This window comes from Phodopus roborovskii, unplaced genomic scaffold (assembly GCF_943737965.1).
Source record: "Phodopus roborovskii unplaced genomic scaffold, PHOROB, whole genome shotgun sequence".
In the NCBI taxonomy this organism is placed as follows: domain Eukaryota; kingdom Metazoa; phylum Chordata; class Mammalia; order Rodentia; family Cricetidae; genus Phodopus; species Phodopus roborovskii.
In genome coordinates, this window is record NW_026126446.1 from 2,377,194 (window position 1) to 2,391,777 (window position 14,584).

Consider the following 14,584-nt stretch of genomic DNA (forward strand, 5'->3'; position numbering starts at 1 on the left):
GACTCCCTTCTGAGCCCTAACTCTAATACGGTTTGTTTGTTGCAGGGTCCCAAGGGTGACAGAGGCAGCCGAGGGGACTGGGTGAGTGGACAGCCTGGAAGGCGGTACTGTGGGGCAATGGGAGGTGAAACACTGCTCAGCCCACATCTGCTAACTGTCTCTCCCCTCAATTCTGTCTCCAGGGACTGCAAGGCCCAAAGGTGAGTAGGCTGGGTGTGAGACTCGGAACTGGTGACAGGGATGGGGACTCTGAGGATCTCCTTTCCATAGTGGCATTATTAAGTGCTCTCCCTCCCTCCTTCCCTCTCTTCCCCTCCTCCCCCTGGATCATATCCTTCCCCTTTTTATCCTTCTGTCCCAGGGGATTAACATCTCTGGGCCTGGGTAGGACAAAGGACAGCCTGGGTAAGGGACTCTCCAGCGGTGACTTGTCTCCTTTCTTCCACAGGGTCCTCCTGGTCCGAGGGGGCGGCCTGGTCCACCGGTAGGTAGCTGCATCCTGGGCATTTTAGATTCCTAGGGTGGGAAACAGGTTCCTCTCAGTGAGACCAGGGTTGCTTTTGTTTGTTTTTAAAGATTTATTATTTTTTTTATGTGTGTGAATGTTTAGTTTGCATACATGTAAGTGTACTGTAAGCCTGCCTGGTGCCTTTGGAGGTCAGAAGAGGGGCTTAGATCTCCTAGAACTGGAATTATAGATGGCCATGAGTGCTGGGAACCAAATCCAGGTCCTCTGTAAGATCAGCAAGTGCTCTCAACTCCTGAGCCATCTCTCTAGCCCCTAGACCAAAGCTTTGATGACAGAGTATTCCCTGACCCAAAGTTGTGTGGGCCTTGTGTGTTTTCTGTGGCCTAGCCTACAGACTTGTAGAGAGCACAGAGCAGGCCCCGTGGGACCTGTTGGGACTTTTCCTGGGGAGATGTGAACTAACATCTTCCCACCTTAGATAGGGCATGGACAGGGCAGAGGAATGCGTCCACCCAGGTCTAGCTTAATGTGCCAGTGTGCTTATTGGAGACTTAGGGAGACATCAGCTGCTCAAAGGAAGCTGTGTCACTGTGTCACTGACATGGGTGATGACTTCTGAAAGCTTTGTTGCTGGAGCCCCTCTACTCCCAGCTTTCAAACAGCTTGGCTGGTGGGGGAGTCTAACCCTGGGGAGGGGTCTGATGACTCTTCCTGAGTTGCAATAGCCTTCACCCTCTAAGAGGAAGTGTTCCAACTCAGGGAGTCACTACTGAACCTGCCCTCAGGCTTGTGGCCCAGCAAGCCTTCTCCCGCTAGGTAGTGACCTGAGCTTGTCTCCGCCTTCTTTTCTAGGGTCCTCCTTGGCATCCTGTCCAGTTTGTAAGTTGCACACCATTCTCTTTGACCTCCTAGGATGAGGCTGTAGGGTGGGCAGGGGGAAGAAGCTGAGCCTTCTCTGGCCACAGTGGCTGGGCCTCTAGGATGTCCTTGTCCTGTCCTTTGCACTGGAGTCCTGGGCAAGAGGCCCATCCATGTTCCCAACTGTGAGTGAGGGGGCTACTCTAGAGACAGTGCCAGGGTCTGCCTCTGTCCCTCACACATGTGGGTTGATGCTAGGCCCTCTCCTCCTTAGACTGGAGGGTTCAGAGGGGCAGGTATATGGGTGCATTTGGACCCTTTTGCTCTCCAGTGGGCACAGGAGAGCTCAGCTCTCCCAGTGTGGAGCCCAATTAGTCCCATGTTGTCCCTACACCAGTGAGCACTAAATCAGATCCTGACACCATCCTCAGGACATGGCGTGGAAAAGGATCCCTAATGCTACCAAATGCTCAAAAAAGTCCCTGTTATTCCCATCCCAGCTTCTACCGGTCCCTCCCTTTATGCTGTTCATACATACAAACCACGTGCCTGTCTTTACCGTCTCTTCATCAGAAAGACAGACAGACAGGGGAAGAAGAGCTAGACTAAACCCTTTTCCTTCCTGAATATGGAAAAGGAGAGAGACCTCTATATAACCCTTAGCCAAAATATGCTGCTCGTCATATGTCAGACACTATTAGAAGTGGTTTTAGTAGTTCAGGGAAAATGTTTTATCTGGGGGTCCATTTTCCAAACCAGGGAACCAAGGCTGGCCCCTCAGTGGGAAAGTGAAGGCCCAGGAACCCCCAACAACCCAACCCCAGGCCCCTTGCCAATTCTTGGTAAGCCTACAACTGTGCTCAACCCCTCTGGGTACGAAGGCTGAGGACAGGCATACTCCAGAGTGACGTAATTAGAACCATGGGGTCTGTGAAGATGTGGAGGGTGGGTCTCAGCAGCCTGGAGACAGAAGCATCACAGAAGCAGCTGAGTACTGCTGACAGTTGCCCAGCTTACTGGGTAACATGTCTGAGCTGGGTTCACAGCATTTCTTGCTTCCAACCTTGAGATGTAGAAGTATCCCCTCCCTAGTCATAGCAATTAAAAACACACCATCTGGTAGGGCTCAGTGTCCTCTGCAGAGCATTAGCACCTCCTGGTTGAGAAAAACAGACACTGTGTTGGAGACGGGAAGATTTCCTCAGGCAATGGGAAGATGTCCTGGGATTAGGCAGAGCAAGGCTTTTAGGGACAAGAAGAACTGTGTGTACCTGGTTCTTTCTAGAGCATGTGTGGAAGGAGATGAGAATGAATATCACAGCACCCACAGGGTTTTTTTGGGGGGGGAGTTCTAGACAGGGTTTCTCTGTATTGCTTTGGAGCCTGTCCTGGAACTAGCTCTGTAGACCAGGCTGGACTCAAACTCACAGAGATCCACCTGCCTCTGCCTCCAAGTACTGGGATGCCCCACACATGCTGAGGAGTTTGAACTTAATACTGAGAGGGTTCTGGGAAGATATTGAAGGACTTAGTGGGAGGGAGTGGCATGTTTAGCACTGACTCTCTGCAAAGGAAGGAGGGGCTCAGCAGAGGATTTGTGACTTGGTCAAGATCCTGTAGAGTGGGGATGGGGTGGGATGGAGTGGGGTGGGGTAGAGATGGAGTAGGGGCGGGGCAGGGTGGGGTGGGATGGGGTGTGGGGGATGGTAGGAGGTAGGGTGGGGTGGGGTAGAGTGGGAGTGGGGTGAATTGGGAGTGAGGTGGGGGCGGGGTAGGGGTGGAGTGGGGTGAGGTAGGATGTGGCGGGGAGTGGTAGTAGGTGCTTGTGCGCCTGGCTCCTACTTTCAGAATCTGTCTTGCCCTGGGAAAGGGAAAGGACTCACACTTTTTATTTTCCTTGCACAGCAGCAAGATGACCTTGGGGCAGCTTTCCAGACATGGATGGATGCTCACAGAGCAGTCAGACCAGAGGTACTACCTGGACCTCCAGTCCTGGGTGAAAGAGAGGGGTCATACAGGTCAATGTTGTCCCCATGGCTGACACCAAGAGTGTCAGAGCCTTTGTCGTAGTGATGCTGCACAGTCCCAGATGGAGATCACCACTAGGGCTCAGATCGAAACCACAATGCAAAGTGGTGCCATGGCCCAGGCCGCCAGAACCAGGCCAGCCACAGACACTGTGCCCTTGCGTTCCTAGGAAGCCTCTTAAGTCTAGTGTGTGTCTGGCCTGAGTGAGAGAGGGATGCTTTCCTGGACCATAGCCCACAGCAGGTTTCTAGTTCCCAGGGCCACCCAGGGATCACACTGAAGCAAGGGAGACCCAGAATGCTGCTGAGACCCAGCCTGTGGTCAGCCTTGCTCTACGGTTCCAGGCTGAGATGAGTCTCGGGTGTTCCAGCCAGTGTCAGAGCCCATTTTACAGCCTTGCTTTCTTCTTACGGTGGGGAGCTCATTCCTCTAGCTCAGACCTCCTACCAACACTGCTGGGGCTCATGGGCCAAGGGCAAGGAAGCAGCTCTCCTCCCTGCTATGTTATGTCCCTGACCATCCCTCTCCTTATCTGTGTAGCTAGTCTAAGCTAGCCAAGGACTGGGAAGGTCACTGGATTCCCCCAGACAGTAAGACCTATGAAGCAAAGTGTTTGGGACCTTAGGCAAGGCCAAGACATAATGGACAATGGCCCTGCTTCTCCACAGCAGGGGTACAGCTATCCGGACCAGCTGGTGCTGGACCAGGGAGGAGAGATCTTCAAAACCTTACACTACCTCAGCAACCTCATCCAGAGTATTAAGACGCCCTTGGGCACCAAGGAGAATCCGGCCCGGGTCTGCCGGGACCTCATGGACTGTGAGCAGAGGATGGCGGATGGTAAGAGTATCTGGGGGACTGAGGAGGGGCTTCTTTCCTGTGTTGGGTGGCACAAGTTCAGAAGGAGCTCGGGTCCACAGAGTGTTGGGTCCTTGGCATATCTCAGCCAAGTTTCTTTCCTTGCAGAGGTAGACTACACAGCATCATGTATTCACTCAGCAAACAGCTTCTGGGCTTCCCAGAGCCAGACCTGTGATTCAGGCTTTGAGGGTATTGTAGAGAAAATGGGTTGTAATTAGCCATAATGTCACAAGCTGAAACCATTCTGAGTACAAGGATAAGGACTTTGAAGAAAACAAAAAACCCTCCAAGGGCTAGGAGAACCCCAGGGGCTTCCTGCTTGAGCAGGCATCCCCACCGTCTAACCTCATCTGACGGACTGTTCATCTGTGAGTCGGGCACGCCATGGTGCCACGTGGTCTCCCCCTGCTTTGCAGGGCTAGAAGAAGACGTTGGGGCACCCCCTTCCTCTGCTGCTGAGCTCCTGGCGGCCAGGAAACATAGCAAGGGAAGCCAGACACAGGCAGAAGTGCACGATGAAGGGAAGCCAGATGTAGGCCAGAGCCCCAGCTCCCTGGGCATGTCTGGGAGGAAGCTTGAGCCTTGAAGAACCTAGAGGAGCTGAGAGCCTAGTTGTCTACTCTATAGACACATTCCAGCAGGAACATGGGGTGTGTTGCCAGTGCATGGGACTTCCGCTTGCCAGCTCTACCCAGAAGGCATCTTTCCCTGCCTATGCCTTGAGATATATTGTGTCTGCCTGCCCACCCCATTTCAGCCCCTTGAGTCACAGGTACGAGTCCTCCAGCAACCCCTTCAGTCTCCTTCCTGACCCACATGTCCTTGTCCTGCTATGCTGCAGGTACCTACTGGGTGGACCCCAACCTCGGCTGCTCCTCTGACACCATTGAAGTCTCCTGTAACTTTACACATGGTGGGCAGACGTGTCTGAAGCCCATCACAGCCTCCAAGGTACCATCTGCTCTCCACTACCACTAGGCTCTGCCCACCCTGCCAGTCCCTGCCCTGAGCCATGCTTGTCTTCCCGGAAGGCTGTGGGAAAGCCATCCCCTCTGGAAACTTAGCTTCCTCACTTAGAAGCTGGAGATGCTTTCAGGACTTAGGTGTGATTAACAAACCCTTTCACACTCCTGTGTTCTCACACACTGTGGGGTCTCAGTGCTGAAGATCCCATCTTCTCTTGGAATAGTCTGTAGTCTGGGAGAATCATGAATTGTTGGCACTAATTTAGAGGACTGTTTGTTGGGGACACGTGTCACTCTTGCATGGGTGCTCTTTAACTCCTTTCCAGTGCCTACACACCACATCTGTCCCTGGGCTAAGCATTTTGGGGTGCGACAAAATGACTCAACAATAAAGCAGGCAGGTGGCAGCTTAGGGGTGTGGCCATTCCTGTCCAGGATGCCCTTCCGTGGCTTGTGTGTCTGTTTCTACAAGGCTGTCCATGTGGGGTAGGGGTGGGGTGGGGGTGGGGTAGGAGTGGGGTAGAAATTAGCCACATGGAGAAACTGCTGTGGCTGCAGAGGAGGTAGGGAGCCCCAGGCTTTTGTATCCGTAGACTCCTTGAGGCATCTCCCCATGGCTGAGATGGTGCTGGTCCCACACAGCCAGCTGGTCAACAAGTCTGCTGGCTTCTTGACCTAGGCAGACCCTGAGCCAGGTGCGGAGAGCACAGATTTGTTGTTATCGCTGCAGCTGGAGCTCACGGTCCAGCAAGCTCCCTTCTTGGTGACTTGGAGGGTTGTGGACCATATTGCAAGCCTGTCAGTCAGAGCTGCAAGTCTGAATTGGCCACAAAGCTTCCAAGTATCATTGCCATCTCCATCAGGAACAATGACAGACTAATTAGCTCTGTGCTGCTGTGACAAAATTGCAGAGACACAACTGGAAAAAAAGGCGTTCTTTGTCTGCTACTGATTGGTTGGCTCTTTTGCCTTGGGGGCTGTGGTATGAACTATAGTAGAGGAGAGATACTTACTCCCTGGAAGTCAGGAAGGAAAAAAAAAAAAAAGACAGGAAAGAGCTGGATCTTGAAGGGCACACCATCAATGAACTATCGTCTACTAAGTCCCACCTCCCCGTAATCCCACACCACATCTCTGATAACTCTTGAGTCCTTTAGAGGCTAAATTCTGTAAGGCCCCTTATATTTCCTCCACACTCAGCTTGGGCAAAATCCTTGCCAGCCTCTGGACCCAGCTGAACCCTTAGCCCACCCACCTGGGAGGGCAGAGAAACCAGACCACAGCAAGATCCTTGGACCTCTGGTTCTGGGCTTGAACAGCCACTAGGCTACAGGACTAGCTTACACAGAACTCAGTTTCCCTGTCTTTTGAGTGGGTAGATGACACAGGAAAACTGGCTGGGAAAGGGCTAACCCTCGTACCCCCCAGAAAGGTGAGGAGTCTGAGGGCTTCGGTGCTCCGCTACCCACCTGCATCTCCCACACAGGTGGAGTTTGCTGTGAGCCGGGTCCAGATGAATTTCTTGCACCTGCTCAGCTCTGAGGGAACACAGCACATCACAATCCATTGCCTGAACTTGACAGTGTGGCATGAGGGCCCAGGGCGCCCATCTGCCAGGCAAGCCGTGCGCTTCCGTGCCTGGAATGGACAGGTCTTCGAAGCTGGGGGTCAGTTCAGGCCAGAGGTGTCTGTGGATGGCTGCAAGGTAACTGTTGGAATCCCTCGTTGCCCCTTGATGTGGGGATGCTAAAAGAAATTTGCTCAGTTCTATGAGTATGTCTTAACATTTTATATTACATTGTGTACAATTTGTTATCATCATGTAATCTCATTAGAATTATTTAGTCAAATTGACTTTATTCACTTCTCTCTCTCTCTCTCTCTCTCTCTCTCTCTCTGTGTGTGTGTGTGTGTGTGTGTGTGTGTGTGTGTGTGCATGAGTGTTGCTGGGGGTGAACCCAGGGCCATGCACTCCCTAGGCTAACCTCTCTGGGAACCTTCTAAGGGGGAGTCTATGCAGGTGAATTTTCTTCAGGCTAATAGGAACATTTGTTGTTTTGTAAAGGCCTCTTTGAAAGAGTGTGTACTCTTCACTCCACCAGCCAGGCTGCTTTCTTTCTTTTAGTAGTTTTGGCCACTGTCAAATGTCTTAAACAGGATATTCTTCAAGGGTTGAGGGAGACAGAAAGTCACCCGAATGTAAAACTACTTTTATAAAGTAAACTAGTAATCCACAGTGTCATTAAGGATGTGGCTTCCCATGTGAAACTACTGAGAGAAAAGATGGAGAACAGCTCTGTGTAAATAGAGAGCCAGTGTGTATTCAAGAATACCAGCTGTCCTTGGATCTGGAGATTGTACTGTTGAATCTGTTAATGGGAAATAGCTAGGAATGTGCCTGAAAGTTAAAACACAGCGACTCCCATACAATATTACTTAATAAGAATAAGAGGGGGGGGGGAAACCATTAAAAAATTGGGGTCAGTGGGATGGTTCACACTTATGGTTCCAGTACTTGATTTGGGGGAGGGAGGATGAGGTAGAGGCAGGAGGAATAGGAGTTTAAGGCAAGGCTGGGCTATATGAAACCCTATCTCAAAGAAAGATAGATAGATAGATAGATAGATACATAGATACATAGATAAATACATGCATGTATGCATACATACATACATGATAGACAGGTAGACGTTGAGGAGTTGACTGGGCAGCTAAGAGCATTTGCTGGTCTACTCTCTTACACAACTTAATTTCAGTTCTCAGCGCCCATGTTGGACAGCTCACCATCACTTGAACGCCATGGGATCTGGTGCCATCTTCTGGTCTTCAAAGGCACCTACACCCACACACAAATCCACACTCAAGACACACCACAATATATGATTAAAAATTTTTTTAAATTTTTTATTCAAAAATAATTTTCTAAAAAATGGAAGCAACCAAGCCAGATATGTGCCCAGATATCCCACATACGGGTCATTGTTTCTTCAAAAACAAAAGATGGTGAGACATACATTTGTAAATGCCAAGGATCACACATTCACTGTCATCTTCCTGCCCACCTACAGGTCCACGATGGTCGCTGGCACCAGACACTGTTCACCTTCCGAACCCAGGACCCACAACAGCTGCCCATTGTCAGTGTGGACAACCTCCCACCTGCCTCATCAGGGAAGCAGTATCGCCTGGAAGTCGGACCTGCGTGCTTCCTCTGACCTCTGACCCCCCCCCCAGGCTCCTCTAAGCCTTGTGGGAAAGGGAGGAGGCTGGAGGCAGCTAGTCCCAGAAGATGCAGGACCCTGCCTTAGGACCCTGGTGCAGGTCCCAGCTGCTGTCTGCTCAACAGGAGTTGAGGGAGGGTAGCAGGCTGTCCTGGAGAACCACCGATCCCAGCTTAGCCCCAAGGACCAACCAAAGAGCCAGTCAGAGCAAGCAGGGCTTGCAGTCCACTCCAGCCACGGTCTGTTGCCCAGCTCTGTAGACAGCCCCTCCTTCCCCAACTCCCTGCCCAAAGAGCCCCTTCCCCATGGATGCCACCTCAAGGGAAGGCGGCATGTTGTCAGCTGGTCCCTATTGGGAAGCTTTTGATGTGCAATATTAGGAGACATGAAAAAAAAAAGAGGAGAAAAAGGAAAGAAAGAAATCTATCTATATATATATTATTTAAACAAAGAGAAGGTGTGTTACTATTTTTTTCACCTGGGAGCTGGAGGTGTGGAGAGGCTGACCCCCAGGCTGGGGTGCTGTGTGCTACCTCCCACTGTGAAATTGCTGGTGCTCACTATTGTCTCTTGTAAGGTATGTGATTTTTTTTTTTAAGAAGAAAAAAAAAACTTATTTAAGATTCTGAAGGTGCTACTATTTTTGTTGCCACAGGCTTTGAAGAAAATTTTTGAGTGGGACTTTGTCCACAGTCTCTCTCTCCTCTAAATGGGGATTTAACAATGCGACTAATATTACCCCTGTAATCTGCTGAGGAGGAAATAAAGGAAAAAGAAAATAAAAAAAGGAAAAAAGAAAAACAAAACAAAACAAAAACACAACAACAACAAAATCCTTCCGGAAACCAGAAGCATGGAGCATTCTGCTTCTGTCCCCTGAGGAGGCACTCTGGTGTGGCCTCCTTGCTCCTGGAAGACCTGGCCTGTGAGAGGACTCCTTGGATTTGACATCCTCCACTGGGGCTCATCTTGAAGGTGGACTGTAAATAAGGCGCCATCTCTGAAGACCCGAGGTCTTCTCTCCCAGGAACCCACCCTTCTAAGTGCAGCCGACCTTCTTGCTTTCTCAGCTTGCACAGCTATGTAGAAACCCACGGTCCTTTCCCCTAAGTGCCAATTTGGGTGGAGAAGGAAGGTACCTCATCGGTCTCCACAACAGCAATGTTCCAGGCAACCTAAATAAGTCAGGACCCCAATTGGATTTTGAAGTTATTTTTACCTATGGGATTATTTTTATAGGAGGAAGGTTGATGTGAAAGTCTCTATTTGTGTGTTTCTAAAGTTGTGTCTTGTGGGGAATTGGATTTGCTTTTCCTTATTTAATACCTCACTCCCACCCGCCCTCCCCCAGATACCGCCTGTGTACCCCCTCCCACCCCACCTCAGGCTGGATGTGCATTTTTGTTGTTTGATCCTCACCTGAGCGTCGTTTCCTGCGTCCCCTTCTGTGTGTCCCCCTAGTCACTTGATGCGTATTCACTGTCGTCCTTCTGTTTCTGTCTAAATGTCAGTGTGTTCAAACTCCTAGTGGGTTGTTTCTCAAGTTCCCTTCTGGACTTTAAATAAATATTTAAAACTGAGCAATGTATTGGCAAGACTGTGGTCTGATGCTTCTTCACTCAAGGGGAGGTTCTTCAGTGAGGTGGAAAGATACAGGAGGTGTCCTGCTGAAGCAGTAACCAACCCTGTGTCATAGGACTAAGTGGGTGCTGTCTGTCAAGGTTCTGGAGGAAGAGTGGTATGCCCAAGTGTAGGAATAGCCATTCTCTATCCAAACCCCTAAGCCTGGAGTTGTCCTGCTCCTTCCAGCCTCCGAGCTGTTCTCTATACTCAGGGTTGGGACCCAGGGCTTTTCATGTGGGTGTTGAATCCCACATTGTTTCTTCATTCATTTTGATGGCAAGACTGTTACATCTTATTGTTCTGGGTCAACCCACCCCAGAATGTAAGTGATGGCCATAGGTGCCATGAAAGCCAAGAGAGGAGTGGGCTGAATAGGACTGTACAGGGCACAATTTAAGGGGGATCTACTGCAGAAAGGTGATCCTGGACATAGCAACACCAAGTGCATCAGTGTAATTTGGGTCAGAAGGAAGGATAGAAAGGTCCTGGTAGAAGGGCCTAATTTTAAAGCTCCATATACTGGGGCTGGGAAGATGACCCTTTTGGTAAAGTGTTTGCTGTGCAAGTGTGAGGACCAGAGTTCAATGCTCAGACCCAGATAAAAAGCCAGGTATGGTGGTACACACTTGTAATCCTAGCGAAGACAGGAGGATCCCTGGGGCCAACTGGTCAGCCAGCCTAGCCAAAATCAATGAGCTCCAGTTCCGTGTGAGACCCTGCCTCAAAGATGTAAGCTGGACAGTTCCTGAGGAATGACACATGGGGTTGATCACTGCCCTCTACATGCATGTATACTCATGCATGTGTACACATGCATGCACACAGGCATACATCCATCCATGAACGTGATACCCACATATATACACATACACAAAAACTCCACATACCATGCTAATGCTTTACCTACTTATAGTTTTCTGAGAAACTAAGCAAGGGATAATAGAGGAGGGTTACACAAAAGCAGTTGTGGTGCATGCAATTCAATATGGCTGTTATATGCCTTGACCCGCAGGGCAGTCAACAACGAACTGGGAAACACCTAGGGGAAGGACAAGGGATAAGAAGAATGATAGAAAGTCCATATTCTGATCAAGCTGCCAAATTTTATTTTCTCAGGGGAGGCTTATATAGTACCTGGGCAGGATGTGAGTGGGGGTTTGCAAGTGGGCGGGATGAAAGGGTCAGTAGAAGGAATGCCCTGAACTAATCTTTACCTGGCTGTAAAACTGCAACAGGAGGAATATCCTGAGCTATCTTTAACTTGCTGTAAAGCTGCAAAAGGAAGAATATCCTGAGCTGTTCTTTAACTGGTTGTAAAGCTGCAAGGCTGTATCTAGGAATGCTCTGCTGAAAGTTCTGCTTACTTCTTAAGAGACAGTAATTTTCTGTCTCAGAGACCTGAGGTAGTGAGGATGATGATGGTCCCGAACAGTTGTAGAGGCTGAATGCATACAATATGTACAGATTGCAAGTCATCCATTCTTCAGTTGGTAGACACTGGCTTTGTCCCATTCTGGCTATTGTAAAGTAATATGAGTGAATTCTTAACACCTACCTGGAAAAGGTGCTGGCAGATGCCTGAAGTCACTGTTTCCTCAGTTTAAGAACTTTCTGTGTGCTGGGCAGTATGGACACCTACTACTACAGACCTCAGTGTTCAGGCATCAGCATGGCTCTGGGTTCACAGCTGCAGCCAGGGAAACAAGCCTTGCTCATCCACATAGTAGAAAGAGCCAGTGACCCCCTTTGTGGTGGCAGGGCAGCAGCAGGGGGGCTTAGGCACCAGGAAACAAGTCACTGCTTTGCTTAGAAGAACAGAGACTAGAGCCAATGGGTCCAAGACACAACGGCCCAGGAGCCAAGCTAAGCAGGTGGCAGGTGGCAGAGCTGGGACAACATGACAGGAAGGCCTGGGGATCGGAACTCTGACAATGTCAGCAGCCTCTCTGCAGCTTTGTAGACATGGCATGGGAGACATGAGAGCCAGCAGGAAGGGCTGGAGGGGAAGATGGAGTGTGTTTACCACTTTGATTCATTGATTCATGGGTCCCCAGCAAACATCCTGGAGCCAGTTTCTTCCTACAAGTAGCAGGTGGCAGGCTCCCCACATTTCTCAATCTCTCATTGCACAACCTAGGTATCAGGAAGCCATCAGAATGGCTTCCCCTGCAGGCTGGGCTTCCAGGGAAAAGCTCAGCTTGCTGTGTTTGTCCTCTCCACAGTGCTGCAAGGTCAACAAAGACCAGCTGACCCCACAATGTCCAGTATCCTATGAGGAAAAGAGGAGAACAGACAGACACTGCAAGTATCTTGCCTGGGGCAGGGCCTTTAGGGGGACCTTATTTTGTCATGAGAAGTATGTTCTTCCTGCCTGCCAGTCATAGATAGGGCTATCAGTCCACAGTAGTAAAGGAAAATCATAGTCAATTGCTGTTGAGCACAGGCGTGTGCATGTGTGTGCATATGTACATTCATGCATGCATGTATGTGGTATATATGGGTGCCTGTGTATGTATGTGTGTGTACATGCATGCATGCATGTGTGTGTTTATGTGTATGTGCATGCATGCATGTGTGTATGTGCATGTTCATGCCTGTGTGTATATATGTGTACATGCATGCATACACGTATGTACGTGTGTGTGTGTGTGTGTGTGCACGTGTGCACCAGAGGCAAACCTCAGATGATTTTCCTCAGAGTAGTAGTCAATCCTATTTCTTAAGATAAAGTCTCTCAGTTGGCCTTGAGCTCATCAAGTCAGCTAGCCTGGCTGGCCATTGAACACCAGAAACCTGCCCATCTCTACCCTCCCACTGCAAGGATTACAGGCATGGGCCACCATGTCTAGGCTTTGTTGTATGGGTTTCTGGGATCAAACTCAAATCCCCATGCTGGTAGGGCTAGCACTTTACCTCTGCCCTTTGATCCACCGAGGTCAAGTCAAGAAAAGCACCTTTCACGCTCACAAGGGAGATAGCGCCTGTCCACTGGCCACACCCCCTGCACCAGTACAAAGTGTACTACTATGCTTTCATCTCATATGCTTGGCTTGTGAAATGCGTGCATACCATGAAGCACTTTCAGACAAAGAAATTGAATTTCGAAGAGACCAGTCACAGGAAAGTTGCCAAGATCTCCACACAAGACCTGAAGTTGTCCCAGCAATCTTTGCTGCATTTTCTCAGCCCTGGCCTACAGGTCCTACTTAGTTAGAATCAGCAGTCCACATCATGGCCATTGCTACAGGTGCAGAGGGGTCCTCACAGCTGAGGTATAAATTTGCTTGTTCTCTGCCCCTGTGTATCTTTTCTCTGGGTCACTTAACCTCTCTGTGCTGCTTGTTACTTCATCCATACAATGGGGACTATCTTATTTTCTTGAGCCAGCAATAGGTATCTTTTTAAATTTTTTTTTATTTAAATTAAAAACAGTCTTATATATCAATCCCAGTTCACTCTCCCTCCTGTCCTTCCATGCCCCCCCCACCAACTCCCACCCCTCCATCTACTCCTCAGGGAGGATGAGGCCTCCCATGGGGTATCATGAAAATCTGTCACATTATTTAGGGCAGGGCCTAGGCCTGCCCCCTTGTATCTAGGCTGAGAGGCTAAGTGGAGATTCACAGCTAAGCATCCCTGGAATCCAGTTGTAGAGAGGGAGGAGTGATGAGCAAAGGGGTCAGGACCATGCTGGGGAAACCTACAGAAACAGCTGACCTGAGCAAGTGGGAGCTCATGGACCCCAGTCAGACAGCGGGGGGAATGTAGGACCAAACCAGGCTCCCTGAACATGGGTGTCAGTTGGGGGGCCTGGGCAGTCTATGGGGCCTCTGGCAGTAGAATCAATATTTATTTATCCCTAGTGCACAGATAGGCATGGTTTTTTTTTTTTTTTTTTTTTTTTTTTTTGTTTTTTTAATTACAGTGCCTTTTAGAAATGGACTGTAATCTGTGATTAACAAAGCCAGGTATGACTTTTTTATTCCTGCCTTCTGTGGCCCCTTTTTTGTCCTAAGCAACCATTGACTTCATTGCTATCATTACAGATTACATTGGGCTATTCTAGAACTCCTATAAACAGATACAATCACACCCCTGGGAAATCTGAGCTCTACTGCTGGCCACAATGTTGTTGAGCTTCATTTGTACCGTCAAATCTATCAGTAGTTCATTTCTCTGTTACTAAACAACACTCTTTTTGCATGGGATGTCACAATCCATTTCCCATGTTCCTGGTGATGGGCATTTAAAATACTCAACCTCGGGGCTACTTTAAATAATCCACTAGAGTCATTCATGGGCATGATGCTGGAGTTGACTGTGCTTTTTTTCTGTTGGAGGGTAAGGTAATTTTAAAAGGCAATATATTGCTCTGTATGCTTATCATGAGGGGGAAAATACAATACAAAATGCCACAGATTTTAAAAAGGGTCTCATAAAGTTAGAATATGGTAAGTGAATGGCAAGTTATGTGTCATTAAAACTGTGACTTTGACTATACAAAACATGAAAACATGTGGAGGACACAGAAAATAGAAGGAACACAAAATTGTGAGCAC

The 14,584-nt window shown here is 49.2% G+C and overlaps 1 protein-coding gene across 6 annotated transcripts in view; it reads left to right on the plus strand.

The window, feature by feature from the left end:
- The window catches only part of Col27a1 (collagen type XXVII alpha 1 chain), a 118,343-nt gene extending 108,355 nt beyond the window's left edge, over positions 1-9,988 (plus strand). For 2 of the 6 annotated variants that reach the window (XM_051187953.1, XM_051187951.1), the window contains exons 53-61: positions 46-81; positions 183-200; positions 449-484; positions 1,322-1,348; positions 3,233-3,298; positions 4,024-4,195; positions 5,058-5,167; positions 6,668-6,886; positions 8,250-9,988. In XM_051187953.1, the coding sequence (XP_051043910.1) occupies positions 46-81; positions 183-200; positions 449-484; positions 1,322-1,348; positions 3,233-3,298; positions 4,024-4,195; positions 5,058-5,167; positions 6,668-6,886; positions 8,250-8,396 (831 nt within the window). In that variant the 3' untranslated portion in view covers positions 8,397-9,988. Of the gene's footprint in view, positions 1-45; positions 82-182; positions 201-448; positions 485-1,321; positions 1,349-2,086; positions 2,213-3,232; positions 3,299-4,023; positions 4,196-5,057; positions 5,168-6,667; positions 6,887-8,249 lie in introns of those variants that run through there. The other 4 variants (XM_051187952.1, XM_051187954.1, XM_051187955.1 and 1 more) reach the window with 4 other exon arrangements.
- Positions 9,989-14,584: the final 4,596 nt, after the last annotated feature.